The 16,822-nt window shown below is 47.5% G+C and overlaps 1 protein-coding gene across 1 annotated transcript in view; it reads right to left on the bottom strand.

Annotated features, from left to right (window-relative positions):
* The window catches only part of ACO2 (aconitase 2), a 352,074-nt gene that overhangs the window by 240,960 nt on the left and 94,292 nt on the right, over positions 1-16,822 (bottom strand). Inside the window, exon 5 of the mRNA XM_078683141.1 lies at positions 15,948-16,106. Within this exon, the coding sequence (XP_078539267.1) occupies positions 15,948-16,106 (159 nt within the window). The remainder of the gene's footprint in view (positions 1-15,947; positions 16,107-16,822) is intronic.

The following is a 16,822-nucleotide window of genomic DNA, read 5'->3' as shown; positions in this document are numbered from 1 at the left end:
GTTGTTACCCCTGTAACCCCCTCTTTGGTAGCCCTTAGTGAATGTGGATTGACTAGGGGTTTTATATGAAGCGGAGGGACTATCGGAGGCGTAGCCTCTTGTGTTGCCTCTATGATGAGCAACGAAAAGAACGTCTGGGAGCTTGCAATTGCAAGGCTCCCATAGATTTGGCTGTGTCGGTGTCTTTTTTCATTTATTCTAAAGATACATCGACATTAGGGCCAAATAGGTGTTTCTCATCAAATTAAATACGTAGCCAGGCTTGCCTACGGAGAAGGACACTAATATTAATTGCCCTTGAGGCAGTAACTGCGGCATCTAGGGCACAACGAATGGAAGTGTTGGTGATATTTTTACCTTTTTGTACGAGTTCATTGGCCCGGTTTTTATATTTATCTGGTAGATGCTGCATTATGGATTCTAGTTAATCATACTGTGCCCGGTCATATCTCGCCAATAGCGCTTGAGTATTGGCAATGCACCATGTTAGCTGCCTGTGACCCTGTGCGCTTACCAGAGGCGTCAAGGAGTTTAGATTCCTTATCTGATGTTTGTGAATTAGCACGTTCACGTGCATTAGATACTACTAAAGAATCTAGTGGTGCTGGACCTCTAATGTAAACTGGATCTGTAGGGGCAGCTTTGTATTTTTTCTCAATGCGAGGGTTAAGGACCAGAGCCCTGACAGAATCTTTAAATACCTCTGTTGTGTGCTTAATGACCCCTTTAAGCATTGGCAAATGGCAGTGGACCTTTGTGGATTATCAAAAGTGTCCAGTAGGGAATCTTCCTCCACAGTATTGGTGTGCAAGTCAACCCCATGGTACTGGGCAGCCCTCTGGACTAGTAGGTTAAAAGCTATAGTGTCCTCTGGTGGGGAAGGCCTGGAAGGGTATACATCGTCTTGGGGGACGTAAGGCACATCAGGGGTGTTATAATCATCCCATGGATTAGGTGACTGAGGGGGACTATTGGTCCCTACTGGGTCATGTGCACCCCCGCCTGTGTCATCAGAGTCAGTATCTACATCATCTGGATTAGTGGATGGTGTAGGCGAATGATGTGGTGGAGGAGGTGTAGGAGGAGGAATATTATGGGGCGGTGGTGGAAAAGGGACCCTTAATGGAGAGGTCGCAATGTCTCTCTTTGGAGGAGGAGGAGGAGGTGCAGGCGCCTCTAGTGGTCTCTTCTTGGAGCTAAGAGCTAGTTGGCCAGTCTTAGGATCCTTTACAAGAGTCTTTTGAGTAGGATCTGGTGTAAAAAGCTCTTCTGTGTATGGCGGATCCTTAGGCGTCGAAGTTTTCGGTTCCGGAGGTTTTTTCGGCACCGACTCGGTAGCTGGTCTAGGGTCTTTTGGCTTAGAAATATGACCTTTCGAAATGTCTTTTACTGGAACGTGTTTTTTCGGCTCCGAAGCGTGGTAGTCAGGACCTTCAGTTGGTTTTTTAGTCTGCTCAGAGTGCGGTTTTGGCATCGGTGAGCCGGTGCCAGTCTTCGGTGCCGATTGCTTAAGGTGTCTGAGTAGCGGTCGGCGTGGTTGAGGAAGATGGCTTCTTCGGTGTCTGTATGGGACCGGCACCGGGAATAGCCTGATTCGAGCCCGAGCCACCTGAAGGCGTAGTAGGCTTCTTTGCCGGGCCCAAAGGCTGGGCGTGGGAAGCAGTCTCTCGGTGTGCACCCGGGCCCGAAGGTGAGGGTGTGACGAAGCTTTTTTTACGGGTGTCGAGGAAGGGTTGGGGGTCGACGGTCTTACTTACGACTCGTTGAGCTGGAGTTATGTCCTCGGCGTCTGAGTCTTCGGCATCGGAGGAGCTGGCACTTTCTTCAGCCCGCTGGTGTTCTGGCACGTCGACGCCCTCTTCAAAGATGTTGTCGGGGATCAAAGCTGACGAGCGAGCCATAGTTCTTCGAGCTAGTCAGTCCCAAATTGTCTTTTTGGAGCGGAAAGAGGCACAAGCGGAACAGTCTTTGGCCTCGTGCTCCGGTGAGAGGTAAAGGTTGCACACCTCATGTAGATTTGTGTGGGGAAACATCGACCCACATCGAGGACACTTCTTGAATGGCGTCCTTTCCATAAGCCAGAGAGTAAGGCCCAGGTAGACCCGAAGGCCTTCGTCGACGACCGGAATCTAAGACTTCGGAGTGGTGAAGAATTGCGTTGATGGGGTGCACGATCGAAACAAAACCGTCGAACTGGGTGAGGATTCGGCTCCGAAGGAAATTCGGTTCCAAACTGGAGCGCAGGAAACACATCCGAGCCCGATGGCGGAAAAAAACAATCTGAGGATGGAGCCGATGCCCATGCGCAATGTGGTCCAAAGGTGGAGTCACCTATCTCGTGACTTTCAAAGAACTTTTCACGACAAAAACAAACTGCAAACATCCGGCCCAACACTAGGCGGCGATCTATGCACAGTGTGTAATCTGAAGCTCAAATGCCTCGAACGGTGTGTTACATTTATCACACCAGATATTGTGTGCGACCCCACCAAAATCCTCAGTAAATACGCACTCAAACCACAAGTCTCATTATTTACCAGAGGTTTTCCGGCAGCACAATATGATGGTACTGACATGCTAAACTTTAGCTGTAAAAATGCAGGGGTGCAGTGCCTGTCACACACTTCATAATTGCAATATGTGCGCTAACAAGAGCTCCCACACATAGTACCCGCCAGGGTCAGGGTCTACGCAGGCCATCCTAGAGTTTTCGCAAAGCCATTACAGGGTAACACATGCGAATAATTGTAACCAGGTGAAATTATTCTACATAGAGGAGTGGTTGCCAATAGTAAATAGTGCAACTGATTGTACAGGGTGCTTCATTGTTTCCTCGTTGTGCAAAAAGTTGCAATGAAGCCTTGTGCTTACATAGTTATCCGCTGGTTATAAAAAGGCATCTTTGTATCTGCCTCCAAGTGATTGTTGGTTAATGCAGGCAGCTTTTATTTATTTTGTGGTCGTGACCTGCAAGGTGCACTTGTGTAAGTCACGTTTTATTTTCTGATTGAAGACATTGAATGATTTGCGAATAGTTGAATTATATCAATACCTCGATAATAGTTGAAATAGAGTATCAGCGGTCATCTTCCATACATGAATTATTGACAATCAAGAGCTGTTGTGTGAAATGATGTTTCACGTGACTGAAAATAAAACTCCTATGGTCCCCTTTGAGATACGGTTTTGTGCATTTGCGAACATGTAGTAACAGCTATGAATTGGGAAGTGCATACATCAGGTCAAATGCTTTCTGGAACCATCATTTAATAAATGAACAGGAAAACTCCTAAATTACAGCTGGATAGAAATAAGTATGAACCCTGGTGTTGTACCAGCCAGCAAGTGTCTCCATAAACAATACACAAGAAGCTTCCAATAAACCTGGACAATTACAACCGATCTCCTGAGGGAGCATGTCTGCTCTTCTCTTTAAGCCAGTTAACCCTTAGCCGTTCGTGCCTGCACGACACCTCCACTTTATTGGGTACTGTACAGTACAGTGCAAACAAAGGGAGTGTTAGTGGGAAGCAGCGCCTTTGTGATAAAGAGCATTGTTCACTTATTGCGCATGGTTTCATTGCATTCTGTGCACGCCTGGGTATACGTGCAGTGTGGTTATTTAAGTGGGCGCACAGACTGCACGAACCATCAGTGGGGATTCCAGACAGTAGTTACTGAGCCGTACTGGCAGGACGTGTCGCTTCATCGGCGTTCCTCTTGTGGAATAAACACCTATTTCAAACATACTGCGCTTTGTGGGTCGCCTTTATATTACCTTACATTCTTATAATGTTTCCAGAGGGGTGGCATTGAAGGTTTTGTGCAATTTCAGCAAAAAACATTTAATTTCAATGCTTCACTATTAGCTGGCAACTAGCAGACCTTTCCTAGTGCTCATTTGGAAAAAGTATGCTATGCTGACATCAAAAGAAATGAACGTTTTAATAATCAACAGTTTTGAGTTATTGCACCTGTAATTAAGTCCTGCTCACATGAAACCTTTTGCGTTATACCACAGATTCGCTAGTGGTGCTTAAAAAAAACTTCATATGTCAATCTAATTGTACGGTCTGTAGCACTAATATTTCACGTGCTAAGAGCCACTGCACCTGTCTCCGGCCGTTTGTCGTCTTGATGTAATTTTGGGAGTATATGTCCCCACGGCAGGCTTTAGCAGCCCCACGTGTGTCTCAGCCTAGGCTGATGCAGTTTCACAAATATGCCCTATCCCTCTCCTACTACTGTTTCACTACTGTGGGCTCCGTGACCATTTACATCCCATAGGAAACTGTTAATAAGGCTTTCCAGTACATTTGGTAAATACCTACACCAGTGGTTTATGTTTTGCAGAGGCCAAAACCATTTAAAATTATGCTTCTTTCACGAGGCATGTTATTTTCCTTTAACATGTCTCTGCAATCCCTAATTCACCCCCGCCATTGCTGCTCTGGTGTTTATGTTGGTTTCCCCTGGCCTCATCCCAGCTGTTTCCGCTTGCTTTCCCAGCCCACCCCATCCACCTTTAATTCCCACCAACATTCCTTCCCCCTCCTCCGTGTTGCTGTTTACAGCTGGGGCAGTAGTAATCACGGTAACACCACCAAAAGTAGAAAATGCATTTTTAGCCAGTCTTTGAATAAAATATGTGCAAACACACCAACCTCTTAATTGTTTCTACCTTTTAACCAAAGCACATTTTTAACATGAAAGCATCAAGCAGAACATAATACAATGAATCTTTTTGTAAGAAAACAAGGACAGGTGAATAAAATCTCTGAAAACGAACTTCTTCCCCCAGCATAGGTGACCAATTTATGTTCTGCTTAAAGACATTTCTTCTTTCTATTTCTACAGAGCGCCCAGGATAATGTGCAACATGATTAACCCCTCATACGGTTCCAAAGGCGAGACCTATTGGCTATGGCAATGCTTGTCACTAGGGAGGAGATAGCTCTGCCATAGTTTTCCATTAGCATCACAGCAGTGTCTCTGTGTATCCAAATTCCTAAATAGTTATCCGGTTCTTCACTCCAAACCAGAGTGAAGTGTGAAGTGCATTCAGTTATTGAATTTGTAAGCAGCAATATCCCACCCTCCTCCCCTGGGAAAGCTCAGCCTTCAGCAAAAGTTGTTACTGTTACACAACGGCTGCGAAAATCTGAGTCTCTCTCAGGAGGGTTCTATGAGGTGAGGCTAATCTGATTGGTTGTTGCAAAATGTGGTCTCTTTTACCAAAAGAGGTAGATAGGCTACAAAATGAGATGAGGTCTAGGCCTTTCTTTCTCTTTTTTACATACTGCTATGGTATTTTCTATTTACTGAGGCTCCCAGGCTGACGACGGGGAATAATACAAAGCATGGGAATCTATGAAAGTTCCAATACTGGGGCAATACGAATCTTCCCTCTGTTAGCCAAGGGTATTGCATGAGCTATATGTCCAAGATTGTGTGGTCTGTCATTGAGCGGAGGGTACGGGACATGGCCAGGTAGGGTCTCCTTTCAGTATGTTGCTTTCTTTATTTAAATCCAAAAAAGTATTGAAGTCCCCACCCGAAGGTAAGGACCTTGGGGACGTGATAACCACTGCCACCCAGATGGTTTGATAGAAATGTGTGTCATCCAGAAGTCCTTCGATACTGTCTACTGGCCCTTCATGAGGCAAACCCTGGTGAAATTCGGATTTGGGCTCGAGTTTATGACCTGGGTGGAGCTACTATACACAGGCCCCAGAGCCAGTGTCAGGGTTAAGGGAATTTAATCGGCCCACTTCCCTACCCAGAGAGGGACCAGACACGGCTGCTCCCTGTCCCTTTGACTCTTTGTGCTAGTTTTGGAACCACTGGCTTCCCAGATAAGAGCCCACCAGGGCTTGGTGGCTTCCAGGACAGTGATGGTAGCCTTACAGCAGAACGAATTTCGTTATATGCGATCGATATTTTACTCTATATGTCACCAACCCTAACAACACACTTCCTATGATTTTGCAACTAGTGAAGGACTATTGTAAACATGCAGGGTATAACGTTAAGTGGGGAAAGTCGAGGCTCTACCCCATAGGGGGCACCATGGATGCACCAGTATTACCCGAGCAACTTCAGATTACCAATAAAGGCTTTAAATATTAGGGAATGTATATTTCAACTAAAGAAACAGATTGCCTCACCCACAATATTAAAAGTATTTCAACAGAATTACTTTTCTGATGATGATGTGACCAGATGGCACCGACTCCCCTGGACATTGCTAGGAAGGCAGGCAATGTATAAAATGACAACGCTCCAAGTTTCTACACACTCCAAAAGACATATCGCACAATTCCCGACACCATTTTAAGACAATCAATGATGAGCTTCCGAAATTCCAGAGTGGCGCTACAAACACTACAGTGGAAGCAATATAACGGAGGAATCGCCCAGCCGGACATTCAAGCCTATCGGGCAGCTCATCTGGGGACAATAAATGAATGGTTCCACGCACCAGGTGACCACCCCACATACGCACTATAGAGGATTCAGTTCCAGAAACATACCTTCCTGCATTATCTCTATGAGGCGAATGGACGCAAGATCTTTAGTCGGCTACGCAGTGGATAATTGAGGCGTGGAAAGGGGCAGAAAGACAGATGAAATGGGGTGGAAAAGATGAACAAAAAATACACCATTGTGGGAGGGCAGGTGGCTGTCTGAACTGGGGAAATTGCAGGGATTCAGGGGATGGGACACAGTCGGGATTACAACACTAGGCGACATAATCAGGGGGTTTGGGGGGGACAAAGTCTTTCACAGACCTCAAAGCACAACGATACAATTACCTACAACTACAACATGCCTGGAGAGCACAAAAGCCTGATGTCACAGATACTGCTGAACATGCACAGTCATAAGAGGGATTGTTGCAGGCAGAGATACCAACCAAAGCAGTCTCTTGGACTTACAAAGCCCTGAGAAATAACATTCATGACAGACTGGTATCTCTTAGAAGTAAATGGAGGAAACCACCGGCCCCTTAGAAGAAATAGAGTGGGAGCAAGTATTGATGCACTTGAGAGAGGTCGCATTTAACCTACGTCTACTACAATTCAAAGTCCTTCACAGGGTGTATTATGCCCGAGCTACACACCACGCAATGGGTAGGGCGGAGACACCTAATTGTCTGTGCTGCAAAACCAACCAAGGAACCTATATCCACACACTATGGGAAGGCCCGCAAGTACAAATATATTGGTCACAAATAATACAGGATATTAGAAATGCAGATACATTTTGATCCCAAATGGGAAGGAAGGACAGACCCACCCACTCTTGCAGAATGGCAGGCCAATATGGACTTCTATATGGGGGCAGAGAAAACAACCTACAAGGCTAGAGGGTGTCCCAAAACATTTAAGACAAATTGGCAGCCATTATTAAGTTATTATGGTTTGGAGGTGGAGGGCAGTGGACTTGATGTTATGCATCTCAACACACAGGAACCATGAGTTATAGATGGGCAATTTCACTACCTAAGGGGAAGCAACCCAAGTGGACCACAACTAATGTATCGGGCGGGAAGGAACACTGGAGGACGAAATCCCAAAATATATTCTCTGTGAGCATGACAGTAACAATTAATTGTAACAAGGTAATATTTGATGTGTATACGACTCACCTATTGAGATTATGGCTGATGGTTAAAAACAAAATATGAACAGTTTAAAAAAAAATGTGGGTCTTCCGTGTTCGGCCCACTCACATTCACGGTCATAATGTGTTGTCCCTAGACAATACCCTGCACTAAGAGGTACACACCTTGGGATTGCCACTCCCCTAGCATATGACGAGAAAGAGGAGAAGTAGACATGTGAAGCCAATTTCATCTGGAGTCGTTTCTCAGAGTGGGGTAGAAATGCGTTACTTACCTGTAACTGCAGTTATCCAGTATTAGTGTCTTTCATAGATTCACATGCCTGAATCATTCCCCGTCGTTGAGACGGGAGCCTCCGGTATATAAAAAAGTAATGTCCTATAGACATACATAGAGAAAAATAGGCCTAAGGATCCCACCTTAGTGGCCTATCCACGTCCTTTTGTAAAAAGGACCAAACTAGAGTAGGCTCAAGGGCCCCACCTTAGTGGCCTATCTATGTCCTTTTGTAAAAAGGACCAAAGTAAAGAAGCCAACCAATCAGCTACTACCTCCTTCTAGAACCTTCCTGTCAGGAGCCTAGGTCTCTCAGATTTTCGTACGCACCAAGCTAGGTAGGCGTAAACTTGTTAGAGAGATAGGTGAGTCCTTCCAGGGGAGGCGGGTGCATTTGAATCTATGAAAGACACCAATACTGGATAACTGCAGTTACAGGTAAGTAACGCATTTCTTATCCAGTATTTGGGTGTCTTTCATAGATTCACATGCCTGAATCAGAGTAGCAAGCAATATATTATGCAAATTTTTGATGGAACATCATATATGAGTCTGTAGATAATACATATCACGCAAACCACCAAAATGCATTGTCATGTAAATATTAGTAAAAGAATGTGCATACCACTAAAGGATGGAGGGATGTCGGAAGGCTCACCTCACTGGAATAGATGGCGAAGCACTGCTTGGCCCACTGCTGCATCCTTCATCAGCTCAGTATCCAGGCAATAGTGCCTGGTGAAGGTATGCAGGGACTTCCAGGTCGCCGCTCTGCAGATGTCCAATACCGGCACTCCAGCAAACAGTGCCGCAGACGTGGACATGGCTCTTGTCGAATGAGCTTTGACTCTAGAGTCCAAAGGTCGTCCGGCCTTGTCATGGCAAAAGGTGATCGCCGAGGAAATCCACCTTGAAATGCTTTGTTTTGATAAGGGCATGCCTTTCCGTGGTCTACTAAAGGCAATAAAGTGTTGAGATGATTTTCGGAAGTGTTTTGTCTTGTCAATGTAGAATTTAAGACATCTCTTCAGATCCAACAAATGTAGAGTTTTTTCGGCTACAGTGGTAGGATTTGGAAAGAATGACCCGAGTACCACTGGTTCGTTGAGGTGAAAGTCCGAAGGGACTTTCGGAATAAACCGAGGATTAGTTCGTAAGATGACTATGTCCTCCCTGAACTGAATGAAAGGATCTTGAATTGAGAGAGCCTGCAACTCGCTGACCCTTCTAGCAGAAGTCAAAGCCAGGAGGAGGGCCGTTTTCCATGAGATAAATTTGATGTCTGCCCTATGGATGTGTTCAAAGGGGTGCTTCATTAGTTGGTGAAGGACCACATTGAGGTGCCACGACGGAGGGATCAGTCTTGGTCGTGGGAAGGACCTGAAGAGACCTTTAAGGAACTGCTTTATAAGTCTGTTTGCCCACAGGGATGGACCCTTAGAAGTCCTGGTGAATCTTGAGATCGCCGCCAGATGCACTTTAATTGATGCGTGTGCAAGGCTCGATTGTGCCAGATGTAGTAAGTATGGTAGCAGCTGCTGTGGAGTGGTGTGGAAAGGGTGCAGGCCTTCGGCCACACACCAAGAGCAAAACCGCTTCCATTTTAGTGAGTAAGTTTTATTAGTGCTGTCCGCTCTAGCCTTTGCAAGGACTTCTCTGCACTCCTGCGGGATGTTTAGGTGGCTGAATTCCCGGTACTCAGGAGCCAAGCTGACAAATTTAGAGAGCTCAGATTCGGGTGATGTACCTGTCCTTGTGACATTGTGAGCAGAGCTGGATGTTGACGCAGGCGAATAGGTAGCTGGGCAGAGAGGCGGTGAAGGTCCGTGAACCAGTGCTGCCTCGGCCAGAATGGAGCGATCAGAATCAGAGTGCAGGGCTCCGACTTCATCTTCCTGAGAACCCTGGGTATCAGTGGAAATGGCAGAAAGGCGTACGCAAAGACGTTGCGCCATGCGATGGAAAATGCATTTCGGAGGGTTCCTGAGTGGCGATGCCTGCTTGCGAAGCTTGGGCATTTGGCGTTCTCTCTCGTGGCAAAGAGGTCTATTCGCGGAGTTTCCCATTCCGCGAAGATGTGTTCCAGCACTTCCATGTCTAGTTCCCATTCGTGGGATGGAGAGCCCTGTCTGCTCAGAGCGTCCGCCAAGACGTTGTCCTTGCCCGGGACGTACTCTGCTTTCAGCGTTATCCCATGTTCCACAAGCCAGTTCCAGACCCTTTGCGATTCTCGAGATAGTGAGAGCGATCGCGTCCCCCCCTGCTTGTTCAGGTAGTGCATCGTCGTGGTGTTGTCTGTCCTGACGAGCACTGGGGAGTTTTGAATGCGTGGTAGGAAGGCTTGTAGAGCTAGGAAGACCGCTCTTAACTCCAATAGGTTGATGTGGAGCTGGGTTTCCTGTTCTGTCCACTTGCCATTGATCTGGAGTTCTTGGAGGACCGCTCCCCAGCCTTCTAGGGACGCGTCCGTTGTTATCACATGTGGCTCTGCGGGAAGCAGGAACGGCAATCCCTTTGACAGGTGTTTGAGCGATCTCCACCACAGTAAGTGGTTGACCATGTTTCGAGTGACTTATGCGGTCCTCGAATGATCCTGAACTTTGTGTCCATTGGTCCGTCAACTCCTCCTGGAGTGGGCGCATCTTGAGGCGGCAGTGGGGTATGAGCAAGACACATGAGGACATCATGCCGAGGAGGGACTTGAAGGTGCGGACCAGTAAAGTCTTCCTTGATGCCACTGACGTGGCCAGGGAGATGAGTTTTACTTTTCTTTCCTGAGAAGGGAAAGCCTTGACACGTTCCGTGTCTAGAGTCGCCCCAAGAAATGTAATGACCTTGGTGGGCTCCAGTGCAGACTTCTCGTGGTTGAGGGTCAAACCTAGACGTTGGAAAATATCCAGACAGGCGCTGGAGGATTTGGCTGCGCCGGTCGCAGATGGTGCCTTTACCAGCCAGTCGTCCAGGTATGGGAAGACCTGGTGTCCTTGTTGACGAAGGAAGGCTGCCACAGGGGAGAGGCATTTGGTAAATATCCGTGGAGCAGATTTGAGGCCAAACGGGAGGACACAAAATTGGTAATGCTGCTACAGAAAACCTGAGGTACTTCCTGTGCCCTTTGAGGATAGGAATATGGTAGTAAGCGTCCTGCAGGTCTAAGGCCGTCATGTAGTCCCCTTCCTCCAATAGTCCCAGTATCTCCTGGAGTTTTACCATACGGAACGATTGTTTCCTTAGGAACACGTTGAGTGCCCCGAGGTCGAGGATTGGTCTCCACTTTTTCCCTTTCTTGTGGATCAAGAAGAAGTGGGAGTAGAAACCTTTTATTTTGTGGGTTGGTGGAACTCTATCGCTCCCTTCTGCAGCATGGAAGAGATTTCCTGAAGAAGCAATCGTAGGAGCCTGTGGGACCGTTTGCGAGGTGGTGTTGTCGGGGGGATCGTGACAAATTCCAGAGAATGTTCAAATTGAATTAGCTGGAGCACCCCCGATCTGTTGTTATCAATCTCCAATTGTCTAGGAAGTGTGCGAGTTTCCCTTCAATTTCGAAGAAGTGCAATGGTGGATGGACTGGCCATTGACACAAGTCATTGGCGGTTGCCAGCGGGTTTTTTCTGGTTCTTCCCCCTGTAGTTAGACTTGCCGTAGGAAGTCTGACGCCCTTGCTGCTGTTGTCGCGGTTGGTATTGCGTTCTGTTCTGGTTGTATGAATAGGAGGACCTGTTCTGGTATGTGCCTCTATAAGAAGATTGTCCTCTATTTTTGTTTCCACGAAAGGACTGGTTCCGGAATTGCAGTGCTCCAAGGGCTTTGGCAGTGTCCGTGTCTTTTTTGATAGTATTTAAGGCCTCATCAATCTTTTCTCCAAAGAGATGCTGGCCGTCCTAGGGCATATCAAGAATCTTCGTTTGCACCTCCTGGCGGAAAGAGGTGGCTTTGAGCCAGCCTTGTCTTCTGAGTACTGCAGCACCTGCCAGTTGCCTGAAACCGGTCATGGCGACATCCATTGCGCAGTCAATGAGCTCAGAGGCAGATGTCTGGCCTTCCAAGAGAAGCGAATGAGCCTCCTCTTTTACATCCTCTGGCAGGTTAGATAGGTAAGGTGCAATATCTGCCCAAAGTTGCAGATTGTAGCGGCCCAGAAGTGCGATGGAATTTGCCACCTTCACTGTCATGGCTGACGTGGTGGAGAAACGCTTGCCAATAGTATCCAGTTTTCTGCCTTCCTTGTCAGGTGGTGTTGACAGAGGCGATGCTGGGTTACGTGAATTTTTCTGTGCCGCCTTGGTTACCACAGAATCTGCCTTTGGGTGACCTGTGAGGCATGCTGGCGCCGATGAAGTCGCCTTGTATTTCTTGTCGAGTCTGGGTACTACTACTGGGATTGAAGCTGGTGTTTGCATCAGTAATTTCCCTTGCTTCCATATAAAGTCAATGATGGGAATTGACTTGGTTGTCTTTTTAGCTGGTTCCTTGAAGTCGTACAGGAAGCACTCGGTTTCCTGAGATTCCATAGCCATATGGAATCGTTTGGCTGCACGCTCTACAAGGTTATGGAATCCACTGATGTCTGCGGGTGGTGATTCTGAGGACTGTGGTTCCGGGGAGGGCGGAGAAGGAGCGATATAGTCTTGATCTGCATCTGGGTCAGACTCGTCTCCACGGACCTCGCCCTCTTCCTGGTCTCCTTCTTCGTTATCAGACGATTGAATTGCTTGCACTGGCTCTTGTTCCCCACTAAGCGCCAGTGGTGGCGGCTTGTGGCGGGTCAATGGAGTGGGTGCGTGTACAGATGTAGGTGTAGGCGTAGTGGGTTTTTTCGGAAACCGCTGTTTATAGTCCTGTATTAAAAATTGCAGGTCTGATACTATGGCAGCTGGTAGGCACACCATCGGTGTAACCTGTGTACGGACTTGAGTGTGGACTGTATGTTCCATATGTTCCACTTCCTCCATTTCCTCATCAGTGCTTTGGCACTTGACCACAAGGTCTGATGGGCTTGTGTGTACAACTCTTCCTCCGACTCCTCACCTTGAAGCAGGCAGGTTGGAGGCAGCTTTTGCACCCTACTAGGTGACGTCGGGTCTGGCATAATTGGTTTCCTCGAGCTTTTAATGCCTATATGGACTGTCTGTGGCGGCAAGGTATCCATGGCTTGAGATAGTAACACAGACTCTTTCCATTTCCCTGTTGGCGGTGCCATATGTGGCGCCGATGACGACGATGCCTTTCCAGGGGTCGTCGACGACTTCGTCGACATTACCTTCATCGACGGTAATTTCCCCGTCGTCGACGGTGCCCCCGTCGACGGTGTCCCCGTCGACGACTTTGACTTCGTCGTCGACTTCGTCGTCGACAAGATCTTCGTCGTCGATGGTGTAAATGGAATGGTCGACGACACTGGCATACTCGCCGCCGATGAAGGCGTCGTCTTCGTCGTCGATGAGGAGGCCGACGATGCTGTCGTCGTCGACACTGTCATCGTCGACGTTGAAGCAGTTTTTCGCGCTGAAGAGCTAATCGACGCTGTCGTCGTCAAGGTCAGCGGTAGCTTCCTGGGGACAGGAAGATCCTTGTCAGACACTGAGGTTTTGCCCTCTGAGGACTTCTTGAGAGTCTTCTTAGGAGGGGTGTCTGAGGGGCTAGGGGAAGTAACCCTTGGCCTCTTCAAGGAAAATTGTGAAGCACCAGATACACTCACACCGTCTTCTGACACCAGGTCGTCTGTCCTCTTCTTCAGCCTGTCCCGCCAGAGCAGCAGGCATCCTTCTCGGTCTTTCAGGGTCTTATTTGAGAAGGTCCTACCTATTTTACAGTCCTTGGGTAGATGGTGAGGGTAGAGGCAATATAAGCAGGTTTTGTGCTTGTCCTCTACATGGAGCCTTTTCTTTCCACACGAGGAACAGGCTCTGAAGAGACCCTTTTTCTGTGAATCAGCTATAATGTACTAAGTTTGGTAAATTCGTTTTTTGAAGAAAATCCTGAGGAGAACTCAGGTGGAGACTCCCTAGCACAACGTGCGGTAGAAAATCTGAGAGACCTAGACTCCTGACAGGAAGGTTCTAGAAGGAGGTAGTAGCTGATTGGTTGGCTTCTTTACTTTGGTCCTTTTTACAAAAGGACATAGATAGGCCACTAAGGTGGGACCCTTGGGCCTTCTCTAGTTTGGTCCTTTTTACAAAAGGACGTGGATAGGCCACTAAGGTGGGATCCTTAGGCCTATTTTTCTCTATGTATGTCTATAGGACATTACTTTTTTATATACCGGAGGCTCCGGTCTCGACGACGGGGAATGATTCAGGCATGTGAATCTATGAAAGACACCCAAATACTGGATAACAAGGTTGGCCTCTTGTAGTAGGGCCAGCCACCCAATATGGCTCACCAGGTACGCCCAGACCTAGCATGTCTTCCAGGGGTTGTTAAGCCCTTGGACATTAAGTGTAGTGGTCATCCCCGTGAAAGGTTAACATGAAGTTAACATGAAGATGGTGCATGGGTATTTCTTGTCGTGTACACTAGCAATATGTTAATGTGTGGTACTCGTTGCAATAAGAAAGCCATTATATGACTAGGGAGGTGGGCTTCAAACTTCTTGATGCTTGCTTTGAGTGGAAGCTCCCATGGCCAGCTCGAGTGCCAGGGAACCTGAGAGTAAACAGAAGCAAAGAAAGCAAGAGGACTTCATTTCCCATCACCCAGCAGCACAAAAAGTGACATCGAATTTCCCATCATCCATTTGGACAGGAAGTAACATTACAGGGTTCCTGCCAAAACAGTCTTTAAAAGAAGAAGCCAAGAAAGAGGACTTGATTTCACATTAAACATCAGCACATGAAATGACATCAAGGCACCCTGCACTCCTTCTCAGGACCCAATTTATGGCAGCTGGAACACGGATGTGCAGCGGACGCGCCTATATTGTGTCAATGGCAAGCCCATCTACACCCATGAGATCGTGGATCTCACCCAGCGCCAGGAATCCTGGTCTGATCACTGCCCAGGGATACTCCACTGCACTCCTTCATTCATTAGACCCCAGACATCGTTCTCCTAACTGCTGCTGTGCCTCACACAACAGTAGGAGCTTCCATCTGTACCCACTGCCGGTTCTCCAGCAGCCACCCACACACCCATACAGATACTAATGCCCTCAATCCTAAAACCTAAAACACAAGTTACCAATGCCTCCAACACCCTCACAAACCGCAAACCTGCAAGTCAACACCCATTCAAATCAATGCTTCTCAAAACTTAATCACTCTGGAAACACGTAACCGAAATATAGCATCTGCTGAGCAGCGACGCACTAGATATCCCCTTCATCACAAAGAACTGGCTCAAACCCTCATAGGTTCCCAATATTGCCACAGCAATCCAAGCAGACTACAAGATATCTCGACAGGACCACCTTCACAAACCAAGAGGAGGGCTATCTTATCATCTACAAGAATTCCATCAAATGCACAACATCTACAGAAAAAGACACCATTCATGGATCACCTGCACTTCAAGCTGCAAATCTCCAAAAACCTTCTCTGAATGGGTCACTTGCCTACTGACCGCCTAGAACATGAGTCACCTTAACCAACCTCATCCCCAACTTTGTCGCCCAGTCACCACCGACTTCAGAGCTTACATTCTCCACAGTGACCTCAACTTTCACCTGTAAGACAAATGATGCTTGCTCGAGAACACTCCTCGAAAGTTCGCGCAACTTCCAACTCACCCAGCTCGTATAAGAACCAACACGACACACTGGAGCCCATCGTCATCATTAGCAACCGCGTAAAACAACTCCATACCACTCATGGGGAACGACCACTCCATTATCCACTTCCACACCTCAAGTCAACACCCCTACCCGGTTCAGCCTTACAAGCTGTTGCTGGGGCACAATCACAAAAACAGAGTGGCTCAGCGCCCACAACACAAATCAACCTAGCCCCACGGATAACCTCTACAAGGACATCAATAACTGCACTGACTGACTCCCTCGCACCCGTGCTTTGACTTGAGTCTTGCTACCACACAGCACCAGACTCACCTTTGGACACTTCAGCTCCCAGGGAATATTTGCCATGACATCAACAGCATCCGCTCCTCCAACGCCGATACAAATTCCCCCCAAGCCACCACCATTTGGGGTGTGGGAGTCTGTACCAATCAGCAACACTCCTGGGAAGGCATAGTTCTCCAGAATGATCTAAAAGGAAGTAAAAACATTAAGCACTGGCAGAAACAGCACCCCCAACGTTGCCCAATGTTAATATTCTATATGTGTATAAAACTTGTCCACTACTCAGTCATAAAAGCAAAGCAACACAACGTTTTCCTGCCCCACTGATTTTGATTGCACCGGGGGTGGGGTTGCAGGGGTTGCAGGGGCGGCAGCGCACAAGCCACAAGAGCCCTGGCTGAATGCACAACTGAGCCAAGAGCAGGCCAGTATGTGCCTGTCAGAGCCCAAAGGAGGCGGGCCAGGCACGGCCCTCCATCTTGGTTCTGCTAGTCTGTGCCCTGCCAGCCTCACTGGTGAGTAATGTAATAACACTATGCCGTTGATAGATTCCTTGTCTAAAACCAGAAAGCCTTGCTACTGAGGTGCAATTTATTATTCTTCCCCCCTGGCACTAATTGAACTGATTTGTAGGTCGTGCATATGTTAGTTGAGCCCCTGAGGAGGGGGGGGGGGATGGGGGGAGAGAGGATAAAGGAAGGCAGCTGATGCACCACAAGGGGCAGTTAGTAAAAAAAAAATTTACAAAAAATCAGAAAGTTTGATTGCAAATAGGCCCAAAAACTGCTGCCCAAGTGCAAGAGGATTTGATAGAGGAAGTGTGGATAATGTTAATTCCTCAGTTCTCTGCAGTTGCCCAACAATAAGCCAATTGCTAAACTCTTTGGTAGAGCCCAAAAGAA

The sequence above is a fragment of the Lissotriton helveticus genome, chromosome 1_1 (assembly GCF_964261635.1).
Source record: "Lissotriton helveticus chromosome 1_1, aLisHel1.1, whole genome shotgun sequence".
Lineage (NCBI taxonomy): Eukaryota > Metazoa > Chordata > Amphibia > Caudata > Salamandridae > Lissotriton > Lissotriton helveticus.
The sequence above is the reverse complement of the archived record's forward strand: the minus strand, read 5'-3'. Positions and strand labels throughout refer to the sequence as shown.